We start from the raw sequence: 17538 nt of genomic DNA on the forward strand, positions 1-17538 counted from the left end.
GCCTGTCAGTGCAGTCAGTTCAAACCATTATGAAGATAGTGATACTGAAACTGACTTGAGTGAAAATACTCTAAACTCAAAGCTGGGCTCGGTCAAGCTTCAGAACTCAGAAATCCTGGAGAAGCTGGAGTCTACAAAGTTGGCACACCTCCAGCCAGAACAACAACAACAGGTGAAAGAACTGCTCCATGAATATAAACACCTGTTTCAAGATGTTCCAACGAGGACAAACGTCATCTATCACGACGTTGATGTTGGGGACAGTAAGCCTGTAAAACAACATCCATACAGACTGAATCCAACAAAAGCAAAATATCTCCAGGAAGAAGTCAAATACCTGCTGGACAATGACTTTATTGAACCCAGTAAAAGTAACTGGAGTTCGCCGTGCATACTTGTTCCCAATCAGATCACAGTTATCGTATGTGCACAGACTTTAGGAAGGTCAACACTTTAACAAAGACAGACACTTTCCCAATCCCGAGGATTGATGACTGCATCGACCGAGTGGGAAAAGCCAAGTATGTGACGAAATTTGACCTACTGAAGGGATTTTGGCAAGTCCCTCTGACGGATCGTGCTCGTGAAATATCCGCCTTTGTTACACCAGACGGATTGTTCCAGTACAAGGTGATGCCATTCGGAATGAAGAACTCTCCGGCAACGTTCCAACGGATGATCAACGACGTCATATCCGGGCTAGACGGGTGTGCAGCTTACGTTGACGACGTAGTCCTGTATAGTGACACCTGGGAGGAACACATCAAGCTCATGCGGAAGTTCTTTGAGAGACTGAGCAAAGCAATGTTGACTGTCAACCTTGCCAAATCTGAGTTTGGTTGGGCGAGGGTAACTTACCTCGGACATACTGTAGGACAGGGTGAGGTAAAACCTGTTGATGCCAAAATCAGTGCCATTTCAAGTTTTCCCATACCAAACTGCAAACGACAACTGATGCGCTTTCCTTTGCGCTTTCTCGGTATGGCTGGTTACTACAGAAAATTCTGTCCAAATTTCTCCACAATTACTGAGCCTTTGACTAACTTACTTAAAAGAAAGTAAAGTTTGTTTGGTCAGAGCAATGCCAACAGGCATTTGATACACTTAAAGCCATACTGCAAAGTGCCCCAGTGTTGTCTGCACCAGATTTCACTTTGCCATTCAAATTAGCTGTAGATGCTAGTGATACGGCTGCTGGTGCTGTTTTATTGCAAGAGGATAGTCATGGTATAGATCATCCTGTTTGCTATTTTTCACGCAAATTTAAACAAATCTCAGAGAAACTACTCTACAATTGAAAAAGAGTGTTTATCTTTGATATTAGCTTTACAGCATTTGAAGTTTATGTTACTTCTTCAAATCAGCCAATAGTGGTTTATATTGATCACAACCCTCTTGTTTTCTGCAGAAATTTAAAGGCAAAAATCAGAGATTGCTAAGATGGAGTTTAATGTTACAGGAGTTTAATCTTGATATTAGACATATCAAAGGCAGAGACAATTTAATTGCAGACTGTCTCTCTCGTATTTAGAGTTTATTGTTGTTCACTTTCAAGAAATTTTACTTTAGAAAAAAAAAAAAAAAAAATTTGAGTACTTAATCCTTTTCAAGATTACATTTGTAAAAGAAAGATTTTTCTTTGAAAAATTTTCTTTTTTTTGAAGAGGGGGTGTGTTATGTAGGTCATTTCCCCCACACTCATCATGACCTGAGTTCAATTAGTCTAGAACATTCTCAAGGTCACTGCCCTTGATGACCTCACAACCTTGAATTCAATTAGTCATGTTTGGAATGTTCTGGAAAGTTGATTAGTTGTGTAAGGGAGATAATTTTAGAACAGTAATTAGCATGTCAATAAAAGTTCTAGATTGTTCTTATATGCCTTTATAAAAGGGACGTGCACAGCTTCCAGTCAGACTTTTGGGATCGTGTCTCTTGTGTGTTACTAAACTCCAGCAGTAGTCATTCTCAAGACTTTTCAAGACCTTCACTGCCAACGCTGGATTTATACTGTGGACTTTGTGCAAATCAAGCCTGCAAGCCAAAGGACTGTTCATTCATCCGACTGACTGTTACAACTCTGAGACTGGAGCTTTGCCGTCCCAGCTGAGATAAGTAGTCTGCACACTTTAAAGCTTGTATCCTATCCCTAACTTAGCAATTAGTTTTATTTCGTAATAAATTTTGTTTAAACGTTAACTGCTGAGTTCACCCTTTTGTTCGTTTTCTCTGCACGTAATTTAGAGAAGATCAGAAATCTCCATTATGAAAAGCTTCTTGCTTTCAGCACATTTCTGTGTATGTAAGAGGTACGAGGTGCACTGTGAAATGCCTGAAGATGCCAACGCTGGTGAGTTCACCTACTATACGTATGCAGAAGATCAGTGTGCTCAACGTGGAGGTTACCTTGCTAACTTAGACAACGCGTATATTGACTCCTTGGTGAAGGACTTCATCTCCGCAGAAGACCTTGATGGACCTCCTTGCATCAACAAGCCATCATTTGGATTCTTTATTGGTCTAAACGATACTGTCACCGAAAATACATTTGTTTGGACCAATGGAAACGTCATCTGCGATGGTGACTTTACAAACTGGGCTCCAGGTGAACCAAACAACAACATGAATAAAGATCCTGATGGGCAGGACTGTGTACAGCTTTGGTATGTAAACCATATTTCTAATAATTTTGTGCAAAAAAAAAATGCTACCCATTTTTATGTTAGCATAAGCAAAGTAATGAGTACATGGCGTAAATTATGATATTAACGCCAGGTTCCGTCATTATAAAGATGTATGTTTAAATTTAGTTACATTTAACAGTCTATATTTTCAAATCTAACAGCTCTAGTTTTTGCATTGATGATTTAAGTCAGGCACATTCAACTGTGCATACAATGAAAATTTGACAAATTAAATATTGCAATACTTTTCATTATTCAGAACAATATCGACAACAACATCATCATCAACAACAAAATAACAACAAATTAAAACAACATAAATAACAATAACATCAGCACCAACATCAATAATGATGTTAATAACAAATTACAAAACATAATAACGCATTTACGAAGTTCAATATGTCCAAAAGAGTACTTATAGACGCTGAACAACGCACAACAAAGGCAACAAATAAAAGGAACGTGATGTTAAAATTGGAAAACACTTATAGGAGTAAGTAATTCGATATTCAAAGAGACTTTATAAATTTTACAGTAAAGTACATGGTAAGAACTTCGATCTTATATGTAGTTGATTGTGCATTGATGTGGTAGGCAGGAGTGAATAAACGTTTCACAACAGAAACATAAGTTCGAGTGAAGATGAAGGACGAAAGTGTGAAATAAAAACAGTGATTTTTGGATACTTTTTATTTCGTTGTCTTCAGGTACAGATTCGGTCACGATGGTTTATGGGATGACGAATATTGCAACTTCCGAACAAAGGGATACATCTGCGAGATTCCAAGTAAGTTTCCTTTCTTTCTATATTCTATTGCAACGTATGGTATTCACTTTTACCAAACCTCTCCGTATTCAACGAGGACGAATAAGCATTGCTATGTTTATGTCAGAAACATGTACACCTGTATTGTAGGGATTTTGATTCCTACGCTGATTTTCAACTGAGACACAGCTCATTGGCATCAAAATTAGTGAGACAGGGATACACAACAAAAAGACTCGTTAGGGACTTTCGAAGAGTTCTACGGTCGATATGACGACATTGTGGCCAAATATGACACTTCTGTCACTCAAATGATTAGTGACAGCATTCCCGGCTTCGATTTATTACAGTGATTCATATCCTGTATCATATCATACAATATTTGGAAATTTTTGGACCAATCCTGACGGGTGTAGCATGCTAGCAGGGTACGCTTACCCATTCCGGACACCTGGTACCACCGCTAACTATAAGTGGTTCAGGATGGTCCTACTTAAATTTGTATGTCACAAATGTCCCATGGACCTGGTAATGTATTACCTTGAATGAAAATGATTATTGGACCAGTATATTACTGTTTATGTATGCATATATCTATGTGTTGATGTATCTGTGTCTATGTCTATCTATATCTCCTTATTATAACATATCTGCTCACACATACATAGATACATAGATACATAGATACATACATAGATACATACATAGATACATACATAGATACATACATAGATACATACATACATACATACATACATACATACATACGTACGTACATACGTACATACGTACAAACAAACACAAATACTCCACATATTCAACTTCAAGAAAGAGAATTGATGTGTATATGTCTAGACTATGTACACCAATATATGTTTCTGTGTGCATATATCTATGTGTGGATGTATCTATGTCTATGTCTATCTAAATACATATTATATATACATACATGCCTACCTACCTGCCTATATATACATATGGCTTATTCAAGGGTATGTTTATATTTTATTGTTGCATGATCGCTGTATGGCGTAACCAGAAGAATAACCCTAAGACTGTTTGTCTCTTACAGCGAATTGCTGTTGCAGTGAGGGACAGTAGGACACTTTCCATGGACAGCCACGGTAACAGTGACGGTGAAGCATTATCAGTGATTGTAAACCTACTTCACGTTTGAAACAATATTACATTGTAAATCTTAACGTAGACGATTCGAGCAATAAAGAATTAAAGCACTGCAAATACTAGTTCGTCTCTTAAAATATTTGCTATACTGTTTTTATACAAACAGTTATTATAGAAATATATTCATATTTCGATTTTAAGGAAAGTTGCATATTTACTAGAAATTTACTAAAGTTAATTACAGAAAACTATGAAAACCTCCCGAACATTTAAAAGAGAAAAGTAACTGACACCAACTTAAGTTCACAACCGTAACCGCATGTTGGTAATAAACCCCTCCCATATGTATAATGTGTACAATTAGGGGAAAGATAATAATCTAAGCACTTAGAGGGGAGTTAATTACACTGCCTTTGCCTCCTCCTCCTCCTCTTCCCCTTTAAGACGTATTAGATTTGTAATTCAATAGACATGTAACGCACAAAACAGTATTATCTATAGGTCACTGGTTCTTTAACTGTTTTCTCATTCATGAGGCTATTATATCAGACATGAAATTCCAATATCGGAGTCAGTACATTGACTATTCAGACCTGCAGGCCTGACCCACGCTCACATTCTGTTTTATCATATAGACTATTTTGGAAAACAGTTGGTAGGATTATGCAGCTGTTTGAAGCTGGGATTATAGTGCTACACAATGTCAAATTTATCAAATTAAATTGAATGATACCAATATGAACTTTCCCCGGTCACATAGAAGGGAGCATTGGTCTCAAAAACCATGAATGTCTTGTATGTTGAGAGGCTAAAAAAATATGTCACCTTGTTTTTGGCTTGTAGATATGGATCTCTTAATTACAATACTTACGGTTCAAAGACAAGAAATTGACCTTTTTAATGTAACAATTCTCTAGTGTTTAATAAGCTCAGGAACCCCGTAAATTGTATATTTTCGGAAAGCCTAGATATAGGAGAACATTTTTGTCACCAATGTTGATATTATTATCACCTGACAGGTAATTTGCATAACCTTTCAAAAATCGGTTTTCCCTATGTTTTGTTTCAATGCTTTGAGATATGTGGCTGAAATTTGTGTGAGTGCAAGCTGTCCTAAGGATCTTTTAAACAGTGTCTCAGAATTTTTTTAAACTTCCTTAAACAATCGTTTTGCCAGAAATACTTCCAGAGCGGTGAATTTAACCCTAGTTAATTTCATTAAAATTGTGCTAAAAGCTAAGAAAGATAAAGAAAATCTGAGACACGCTTTGGAAGAGCGTTGTGACGGCTTGCATTCCACCAAGTTTGGGCCAGATGTTTTGAAGTATCGAGACAAAACATAGGGAAAACCGATTATTGAAAGTTTATGCAATTTACCTCTCACGTGATAGTTATGTCAACAAGGGTGTTGTTACCAAGATGTTCCCCTATATCTAGGCTTTCAGAAAATTATAATTAACGGGGCTTCCGAGTTTATTAACCACCAGAGAATTGTTACATTAAAAAGGTCAATTTGTTGTCTTGGAACCTTAATTAACAGGGAAAATTGTAACTTTTTTGTGGGTAGCCTAGCCATAGTATGTTGCTGTGTGGTAGGAAAGAGTACATTTAGGAAAAGTTGACGTTTCAATTTTTGAACCGCTATCTACTGTCGCAACTCAATTTACCATCACTCTTGCTTTTGCTTCGACCTTTCTATTGAGAACAGTAGTTGTATGATGTCCAGTCATCACCAGACATCGGGGTACCACGGGACCGCAATACTTGTATAATTGAGGATGAACACGTCGGTAAAACTGATGGCTTTATTTACAAAATTGGAACTCAGCCCGAGCTACAACTAAAGTATTCTGATATACTAGTGGCCTCTCTCCGTGAATGAGTTCATTTCTTGTTTATTATAATTCAATTTTACTTTCTATGGTTATATGATGTAGCGGGGTGGGCCATTGCAGGCAGACAAACCAGAACACAAACTGAATTACAATAAAATGATGCTTGTTAAGTTTCAATTTGCATTTGTGATCTGACACGTGTAACTGTGATTGTTCATGAGGTTCAAGGATAGTTAGAACCCAGACAAATACCCTCTGGACAGTCACCACCAGACATTTACCCCCCGGCTTATTACCGCCAACCATTTACCATCGAGGCATTTACCCCAAAGACATTTACCACCCGGATATTTACCCCTAATACTATTTATAACAACAATATTGCTTCGTCGAAAATTATGTCAAATGAGAAACGATGAAAAAAGAAGGTTCCCGAACAATCGCGAAGACTGCGTTTGCATCTTTGCTAGTTCTGTCTCCTGGTGGGTGCCACATGATCTACCTTTTGCTATGGCCTGGCAAGTGTTACCTTACATTCTAATTTTTACCCTATGCCTATCAGGGAAGCGAACACGGACGCCCGATACTAAAGACCCCTCTCTGATCACTACGCCACGCGGAGTTGTCTGCGGCTGTCAGTTGAAATGTTAATCTTGAACTTGGCACTGTATGCCTAACCATGCATTATATAATAAATGAATACTATAAATGAATAATTATAATATAATAATAATAATATATATTTCTTTAAAAACGCAATACACAAACGTCTCAGTGTGCTTCACACATTGAAATCGGTAAAATACCAGCAAAGCAAGACAACAAACGTAAAATGTAAAAACAATCAAATTAGGTAAAAATGTAAATTGTTAAAATGATGAAAATTTCTGCAGAATAAAAACAGTCAAAGTAAAAAATGATTCAAATTCTACGGAGTAAGCATCAGTGAACGTTAAAAATAAATCACGCATCATCGGTTACTGAAAAATGGTGACCCTTCCAATATACTGGGAATAGTGCCTTAAAAATGGCGAGTCTTGTAAAACAGTGTTTGTGAATGACAATAAAATAACAACTATATGGTGTTAACGGACTAAAATGATATCTCTCTACGAATCATTTTGTTGCCTTACCCTAAACCTAACCCTGACCTTAACATTAGGCAATTAATAATATTTGTCTCTTCTTCTATTTTTGTCTTTTTTATAGTCAAAACCGGGTTGCATCGAAAGTTACACACATCTTCAGTTTCGTGTTTCACGAGTAGAATATGTGTTAGTGTTTCATAAAATGCTTACACTAATTCCTTTATCACCAACATATACAATACAATACGATACAATAAAGATAATGAATCAGACATCCTTTAACATTAATTTTTAAGAGAAGGAGTAATTGTCCTGGTGGTAAATGTCTTGTGTGGTTATGTGTCCGAGTGGTAAGTGTCCGCTGGTAAAAAGCGGGCAGGGGGGGGGGGGGGTTAAATGGTAGGTGGCAAATGTCCGAGGACTAAATGTCCGGGGGTAACTGTCCTGTTACCGTTCAGGATAGCATAGTCAAACCCATTTGTCTTGTTGTATGGTGAGAGATTAATCGATTCTCACCATGCTCACGAATAAAGTAGCTAGCAACTGATTCAAGATATGGTCAATCTGTTAGTGTGCCTGTAGCTGTGGGTCCATAGCTGTGGTGTTTTCAGACGGGATTCCTGCCTTTCACGGGCAGATTTTGACTTTTACGACTTTTAACGCCTCCACCACCCCGTACAACACCACAGTTATGGCTACACCCAGAGCTAGTGTGCCTGGTGTTGACAACATGGGTGTCAACTCGACAGTTTCGTGATGCTAGACGATTTGATGGATATTACACAAAATAGCAATCTTGAGTTAAATTTCACCAAGAGCTAAAGCACACTGGATAAAATACCAGAAATGGCCAATAAGGTCAGCATTGGAGACATATATGATATAAACAGATGCTGGTTTATAACAATTTCAGATTCAGCAAAACACAACGCTAAATCAAGGCATATGGCCCCCAGAGTCACCTTTTAATTGCAGAAAGTGATTGCACTGCATGGAAATGTCATGGAACTGTCGCCAAGTCAGGCTTACCAAATTTTCAGGTTTGCTTAATTCCAGTACCGTCAAATTTACAGATACCGATTTGGTTTGGTGAATTACAACAGTACTATGACAAAATTATTTGCGATTACTAGATTGACCAGTAAATTATACAGTGCATGATTTACCAATTAGCATCATAAGAAATCATCCCTCACAACTTTGTCATGCTGGACATGTTGACAGTTTGATTGTAATGGAAACAGATGGGGCCATAATGGGAGCGTTTGCGGAGAAATCCTTTAACTTTTCCATTAATCTTATCCCCATACAGACGGTTGAATAGAAAGTCATTCCTGTCAAGGGGGATTGTTTTCCATCTTAGTTTCCCCCAAATAATTCAGTAGACGATGGTATACCAAAAGGCGAATATTTGGAGGAACTGGTACAACTCCAGTACCGCAGCTTCATTGTAGAAATAACTCACAGACGTAAATGTTGCCATTTGTTGTCATGTGCCCTTAGCAGGGCATATAAACAAATCTTTGGATCAAAAAGACTGAAATCTGTTAGGTTGTAAATGGGATGATCTCTTGTTTTTCGACTTGGTGTTACCGTTTGGATTACACACAGCTGATCTATACATTCATTTTCAGCTGAGAGAGTTACGAATGTGTCGATTACCTTGATGATTTTTTTTTTGGGGGGGGGGGGTCTAAGACTCCTAACGGAGCTAAGATGCTCTTTTAATGCTAAAGACAGTGTTTCAGCGTGAGAATTACAAGACTCTACTCATATGGCAGTAGCAGCAACAATTTGGATGAAATTTCTAGGGATACCTCTTGACACAGTTACCATGACTAAAGAGATAACCCTGACAGGCTTGTAAGGTTGGAAACGAGCTTTTACTTCAGCAAAATGGTAAACTCACAACTAAACAGCAGTTAAGTCTCTCATAGCCAAGTTGGCGTTCATTGCCAAGTGTGTAAAACCAGACCGACTAGTCCTGGCTCGAATGTTGGAGCTACTCCGCACTATGAGTCGTTCCAATCATCAGTCTTATGGTTGATTTATTGAGTTGGATGGAGTTCATGAATACATGTAATGGGATATCAATGATAAATATTTCTGACTGGGACATCTCATATACACTGTCATGTAACGCGTGTCTGACAAGTATAAGTGGTCTCTTTAGAGATGAATATGTATTTTATGTATGGATTACATCACATCTTTGACAGAAACCACATCAATGCACCAAAGCAGTTCGTTGCTACAGTTTTCGTCAAAATATGGGGCCATCTCTGGGATTGTAACAAGGTGCAAATATTTTGTGATAATCAAGTTGCAGTGCGGATAATCAATACCTAGAGGTTATTTTTTCAAAAGCTAGAGGCTATTTTTGCTCAGTTGCTTGAGGGGGTTGTGGTTATTTACATCCATACAAAACTTTGAATTACGCGCTATACATATCGAGAAATAGGCCAGATGATCATGTAAGTAGATGGCATTTAAGCTCACAATACTGACCCAATCTCTGAACAAATTGAAAACAATCACATAAAATTGACGGGATTGTCAATAGCTCAGATTTAGAGTTTTAATTCAGTGGTAATGCATTTGTTAACGTTGCATTGCAGGCATTTGGAAACTAGCCCTTCAAGGCTAAGATCCATCGGTTCGTCCCTCACACATGTTGGTTATAGCTGAAGGCACACGCAATAATATTGATTTATCGATATAAGGCTGTGTAGAGCTTTTAGTTCACTTCACTCAATTTTTAAAGGAAGTTCTTCATGTACTGATAATTACGTAAAATATTGCAACGATTGTGGTAGTTTTTGTTTTTCTGCCATTAAAATGAGTGTAAAAACTCAAGGCTAAAATAATTTAAAGAAAACGGAAATTTTTACCTCACCCTTACTAGAGTATCAAAAAGAGCAATTAACATACCCCGAAATATTATTGATAGAGAGGCGCTTTTTTGTCCACGCGAGCCACCTTTAGTAAAGGCAAACGCGTGAAGTGTAATGCATATCTGTCTAATGTAGAAATTGATTTTCATAATATTTCCATTTGCCTTTCGTTTTGTGCTCGTTGAAAACAGAAAAACGCACTTATTCGTATTTTATGGTGTGACAGTCACTGTAGATCAATTCAGATCACTTTAACATAATTTTATTGTAGTCAAAGGAATTTAATCCAGTGAACTTGAAACTTAGTCAAATCATTCTTAACTTGGTTTTGAACTCGCGGTGCCTTAGTGATTCAGCTGGTCTAAGGGTCTGATTGCAGAGCAAAGTCTGAGTACCAAAGGTCGAATGGTTGTCCAAGACCTTGAAACGCTTGACTTACTTACCAGTGAGTTACATTTTCTATTTTAAATTTTTCTGTACATGTCGATAAGTTGAATAAAATAGCAGACATAAACAGCCACATTATATTTTTGAATTCGGAGGCCCTCTAAAATGAGTGACATTATATCCAAACGTCAGCCAGCATTAGTTTGCCTGTTCCTTTTTGTTGAAGATAAACTTTCATTCTTACTTTATTTACAATACGCTAGCTTCGTCCCAAGGCCAAAATTAATTTTCAGGCAACGACTAAGAGAAGTAAAGCCAGATGGTCAAGGGATTATCTTTTATAGACATACTAAATCGCTATATTAGTGGTGATGAACTTTGCCGAAGCAGTCAGTATCCTATTGTTCCTACATTCTGCAAGATGAGTTTGAAACGACATCGAGTCAAAAGATAATTTCAGATGACATTCGTCAGTCTCAGGGAAGAAGCAGCCTTTCATGTCAATGGAATATGGAATTGAAACTAGGAAGATCTCATATCTAGTCGTACTCAGGATCGTGACAATACCAAAGTATTGCAAGTCAAAGATTGGCAACATGGTAGTCAATCTGAAAAACATGCAATAATTTTTACTGCAAAATACGCATATTCTTTTAATAATATTTTCAAAGGAAAGTTATGCTGTGTATCGTACTCCTTGTTAAGTGTGTTGGTAATGTTTTGGTTCGTGGTTGAGAAGAACACGTGAATAGATGTGACCGGGTGATGTCATAGGGTGATACATCTATTGACTGGCCGCCATTGTAAAATTGCCTTAAATTTTGCACATTTTATGGACAGAAATAAACAATTATAATGATGATAAGAAAGAATTACGGCCTAAAACTGTTCCCCTGGTAGATCATGAATGTCAATACCGTAATTATTTGGTCGCAACTATCTCATGGGAAAGCTGGTTCAACTTTGTGGTGTGAAGCACAAAGAATGTATCTAGCACGTGCTGAAGGAAAGCTTCTGTTTGCTTAATTTCGGTCGTGTCATATATCGACATCGAACACAACTTATAGGTGTCCACCGTTCTTACATTTTACGTCTGTTTGTTTCAGGTACAGATTTGGTCATAATGGCTTATGGGATGACGAATACTGCAATTTTAGGCCCAAAGGATGCATCTGCGAAATTCCAAGTAAGTTTGATATAAACTGAGCATTCGCTGTGCAATTAATTAAATTTCAGACGATGTGACATATAAAAGCTTGCACTAGGAAAACGATTTGTTTGGCAACTGGCGGTAGGCAGCGAAGACTCTAGTTAGGATTTAAAACGTCGTATCGTATACAGATATAATAACCTATGGATTCACCTGATGCACAGTTTGACTATAATTATACATGACATTAATATTAATATTTTCCACATCTTTTAGACCACTGTTGTTGTAGCGAAGCTCCAGTGGCTCCAGCTCTTGTTGGGAAGTAGATTAATCAACTGATTATTATCAAAGTCTCGGATCACATTTAATACAGTGTACTTGTAGAATTTATGATGATTACTAATTCAAATCAATTGTAACGTTCAGTTTACTGATAGTCAGAATAAATCATGTCATAATCATTACTTGAATGGCCCGTTTGTGATCATTATTTAGTTTATGAGTCACTGTTTGTATGTGTGCTGTTCAGGAACGTTCACTCAACAGAAAACCTATCTGTAAGCTTTTGAAATCAACAAACACAGCAAAACGGACACACACAAAATATCAATGCTCCCGGGTCTTGGCCTAAGCTGAATAGTCTAGCCCACGTGAACGTAATCTCTATTTGTTATCGTCAGGTGCAATTGTTCTCTGATCTACCTCTTGTTGGGGCTGATTTTAAAGCTCTTGGTATAGCAGGGGTTGCGCTAGTTCTCAGAATGTTGGGGTCCCTGGGACCCCTTTCCTTGTGAAAATTAGGGGTCCCAAAATATTTTTGTGGGTCCTCATTTTTCCAATTTACATACACACGCACATACCCGCACACTCATAAGCAAAATCAGTTATACAATGTAAGTGTATTTCCACATTCATTTTTTTATTTTCTTTTTCTATTTTACAAAGCAAACTTCCTCCTAGCTTTCTGTTCATTAAAGTTTGACACAGCTTGAAGAAAATTGAACTCAGATCTCTCTTTACCCTCTAGTGAAATTTTCATCAACGTTGATAAATGGGCTGGTGTTAAACGATTTCTTAACTTAGTTTTGATTCTGTTCTGGCATGAAAAGGCCCGCTCACAAGGTACACTGGACAGTGGTATAACCAAAGCTATTGATGCTAACTTACAAAAGTCTGGAAAATCATCCTGGTGCTGACAAAGTAACAATCTACAAAACTGCTGAAATGACAAGCTTCTATGACAGTGCAACAAATACTTATACTCAATGAAACAATCAGTTGCCCTATCTTTGTCTACCATGCTACTGAAATGAGTGACAATCTTCTCAAACTCTTTGTCAGCATAAGAGCACAGCTGACTGGTTTCCAAAGGTACACATATGGGGTTAAAGACTGCATCAAAACACTGCAAAATATCCATGTCATTTTGAGGAAATCTATCAGACAAATTACAAACAAGGCTTTCAATGTAAGTATTACACAACTTGTCAATATCAACATTTCTACCAGCAGACCTCAACTCTCTGCCTTTCGAAAAGTACATGAATTCATTACACTCAAGCTTGAACTGCGAAAGATGTCTCATCAAAGCAGGTGTCTTTGACATATCCTGAAGAGTGAAATAGCTATCTGTAACTTGGGTTTGATAACTGACCAGTCTACATGCTCTCTCTGAAAAACTTTGGAAAGATTTGACACTACAGGTAAAACATCCATAAGTAATGCAGTAATTGATACAAAACTGTAACTGGTTATCTCTGACAACAAACCCTTAGCGACAGAATTGTTACACTCAGAATAAATAGTTTCCGAAGTTGTAACCAAACTATCCAGCACCTATGCACAGCCTGAACTGCATGGGATACAGAAAGCCAACGGACTGGTGTTGGCTGTTGCAAAGCAACCTGAACCTCATCTAATACAGATTGTATCTCTCTAAGTTTGTTATAACGCACTGGTGATGAATTGAAAAACATGTACAAATTGTTCAAAACCTGTTGGTACTTCTTCAATGACTCAATACTCTTTGCGGCCTGGGAAGATGCAAGACTGAGACGATGTGCAGCACAATGAACAGAGACCAATGAAGAGTTAACATCTCGTCTAAGACGAGCTGCAACCCCATTTAGTCTGCCAGTCATGACTGCAGCACCATCACTACCAAAACCTACAAAGTACTCTAAAGGAATGTTCCTAGCAGTCAAAAAGTCACATACAGCATTTGTAATAGTTTCTGCCTTTCCATCATGCACCTCAACATTTCCAAGGAAACAATTCTTGGCTTCACCTCCTACCACTATTCTAATTACAATGGACATAACTTTATGGACAGCTATATCTACACTTTCATCAACCATAATGCCATAAACACCACTATTCTGAATGTCTCTATCTATCTCAGAGTCAATCACCTCAGCAATGGCTTCTTCCATGTCTTCAACAGAACTGTGATGACTGTACAGCTTGTCACTTGGCACAGCAGTGAGGCTTGGGCAACCAGTCTCCTTCAAAAACCCAACCAACGACTCAAACTTTGATGCAGGCAGTTCTTCCTTTGCTAACCAGTAAACACACTTCATCTGGGTTTGAAGGCTGTCAGATGACTTCTCAGTGGCTGCAGCAACAAAAAAGAGAGAAGGAAAATAAATAAATAATAAAAAATATGCTTATTCTTCTTGCATTCTGTTACTTTCAATTCTAATTCGTCAGCGAAAAAAGACGTTTCGGGGAAATTTTTGCTCTTATCTTGACTTCCTAATCTTCGCAACATTCACTGTAAAATACAAGTATTTCCGTTCACGCGATCGCTGCCGTTCGTGTGGGAGTGGACGACTTCCAAGATGGCGTCCTCCCTGACATTTGTTGACAAAATGTGTTAGTAAACTTCAAGATTTTGACGCCATTACCTTGTTCACAGACATAAATGTGCACCACTGTTGCATACTTAACACGAATTTGTACAACATATCACTACCTGAGCCCCCCTGAAGCCTTCGATTTCGAGTATTCACTCTCAGAAAACTCGTGTCAGCCCCATTGTCGGAGGAACTCGTCCGTCACGCTAGCTACAGCGTAGTGTGGCGTAGAGGAGAAACTTCATGCAAAAAAAAAGAAACGCCATGCTTACCTTCCTACCCGCTCTAGCCAGTAGAACATCAGAATGGTCTTGATGGCTTTGATGACGACTAAGTGCAGATTTCTGGAAGTTCTTACAGCCATCGACGGTGAATTTGTTCTTCTTCTTTTCCGTTTTGCACCACTTGCAAAACATGGCACCATTGGTATACTCTAACCTAGCTCTGCATGGCAGGGCTGTGTGTTACCGGCGTTACACGGCCTCCCACCACAGCCCTGCAGACTGATATAGAAAGAATCGCTGGTCCACCTGCAGAAACACGGCGGACAGTTTATCCGCCGAAAACAGCCGATTTTGAATCCAAAACTTGCATTGATCTTCGTTTTCGAGCACACCCACCTCGCCTGGGTACACGATGTGCCCAGCCGCGCTTGTAAACTCACGCAAAGCCTAATTTTCACTCTCTATGCGAGGGAAGCATTCGTAACCGCCACCATTGTTATTGTCATTCAACCCATGAGCACTCGGGCGAAAACCAGCCTTGCTAACAAAAGAGCATCGCGATGTTGCACACTGTAATAAATATCATTTCTAACCACCACTCAGCTATGTACAATCTACGATGATTATTTTCTGTTGACAAAATAATTTTTTTTTTTCTCTTCAACATTTTATATATTTCACAATTTTCTCTTGTTCCACTCCTCTCAGAACGTCGACTTTAGAAGCTCTATATCGCGCGATGCTCTTTTGTTAGCAAGGCTGGTTTTCGCCCGAGTGCTCATGGGTTGAATGACAATAACAATGGCGGCGGTTACGAATGCTTCCCTCGCATAGAGAGTGAAATTAGGCTTTGCGTGAGTTTACAAGCGCGGCTGGGCACATCGTGTACCCAGGCGAGGTGGGTGTGCTCGAAAACGAAGATCAATGCAAGTTTTGGATTCAAAATCGCCTGTTTTCGGCGGATGAACTGCCCACCGTGTTTCTGCAGGTGGACCAGCGGTTCTTTCTATATCAGTCTGCAGGGCTGTGGTGGGAGGCCGTGTAACGCCGGTAACCCACAGCCCTGCCATGCAGAGCTAACTCTAGCCACGGAAATACTGACAACCACTGGGAAGAAAGTTCTCGTGGCGATTGACTTTCTTTGCCGCAGGCTTAGTTGGTGTTGAACTATCTTGATCAACACACGAAAACACTCTTTTACCGTTCTTACCGACGTCACCATTGCTACTGACTGGCATGGAAGACCAAGGCATGGACGTTGCTCGTCAGTAGACTTACGGGGTACCACAGTGAGGAAGCGATGCATGGCTGTATCAGCGTCAGAGTGTTCTGATCGTTCACGAGTTTTATCCCCATATTTATACACAGTCAAGCTAGGAGTCGGATAAATCAAAGAGTTTCAAGAGAAACGGTGTGAATGGATTACACCGATGAAGACCGACTATCGTTAAAAGCAAAATCAAAAGCGAGAACGCGCTTGCTTCGTTTCTGGGCACCGCCGCCATCTTTAGTCAATCCGCCGACCTTTCAACTCAACGCATATATTATCATCTAATTAACGGCGGGTTGTTCACAAGTGACTTGTTGACAAGGCGTGCCGGACACGCCAAAGACTTCGTAATGAACCCAGTTTCTTTTGTCGGTAAAACTCCAATCAGCTTTCTATGTTTTTGTTCAAAAGTGTCAATCTTACGGATAATCGAGCAGTATGAGCGGTTTTCAAAAGAAAAAAAAAATCACAAATTGATCATTGCAGTGCAAGTTAGGGGTCCCCTGGACTCGGACATCAAAGGGAACCCGCGTCCCAGCCAAAAAGTTTGCGTCCCGGACGCGGAATACCGTGTTAACGCGACCCCTGGTATAGTACATTTTTTACCATCACAGTTTTTCGAAAATCGAAACTTTCCTGCTCCATAATTTTGAAACAGGGATGGTGGCTACTTTTAATATAAAATATCGGTAAATCATGGGTAATTTGTTTCTCTAGTAGTATAGTTTGCATGGTGACCCAATTTTATTCTTGATTTTGAAAGAGTATGGTTGAAAGTATCCAGAAGAAGAATTTAGGCAAAAATGTAAGTCTTCAATTTTCAAGACACATTTTACCTTAATGTGATAGGCTGTCGTGTTTACGTTGATTGTGTGTGTTTACAGTGTTATGTAAAGGAATGAAGAGTGAAGTAAAATGGTCAACTTATTCAGTAACCGAACATCTCTTCAACTTTTGTACATACTGACACGCTGTCGATCTTGAAAATGTTAAGGGTGATCATTGGGCGAAAAATGTTTCCTTGTAAATGTTGCTACAGTCACAACGAGGCAAACAAGTAATCTAGGCGAAATATTATCGTCCGATCTCTGTTTTACCCCTAGTAAGTAAAATTCTGGAAAAAATTGTAAATAAGCAGATTATGAAGTTTTTGGACTGGCATAGCCTTCTTTTCAAACACCAATACGGCTTTCGTGAGAAACGAAGTGCCAAATTATCCCTCATCAATCTTGTGAATAATTTAATACAGCAAAT

General features: G+C 38.7%; 1 protein-coding gene across 1 annotated transcript; it reads left to right on the forward strand.

Moving 5' to 3' along the window:
- Window positions 1-2287: 2287 nt before the first annotated feature.
- On the forward strand, window positions 2288-4695 carry LOC139134358 (lectin BRA-3-like). Its single transcript, XM_070701229.1, has 3 exons — window positions 2288-2663; window positions 3395-3474; window positions 4526-4695. The coding sequence occupies exons 1-3, from the start codon at window positions 2329-2331 to the stop codon at window positions 4552-4554; spliced, it is 444 nt and encodes a 147-aa protein (XP_070557330.1). The 5' UTR covers window positions 2288-2328; the 3' UTR covers window positions 4555-4695.
- Window positions 4696-17538: the final 12843 nt, after the last annotated feature.

The sequence above is a fragment of the Ptychodera flava genome, chromosome 6 (genome assembly GCF_041260155.1).
Source record: "Ptychodera flava strain L36383 chromosome 6, AS_Pfla_20210202, whole genome shotgun sequence".
NCBI lineage: Eukaryota > Metazoa > Hemichordata > Enteropneusta > Ptychoderidae > Ptychodera > Ptychodera flava.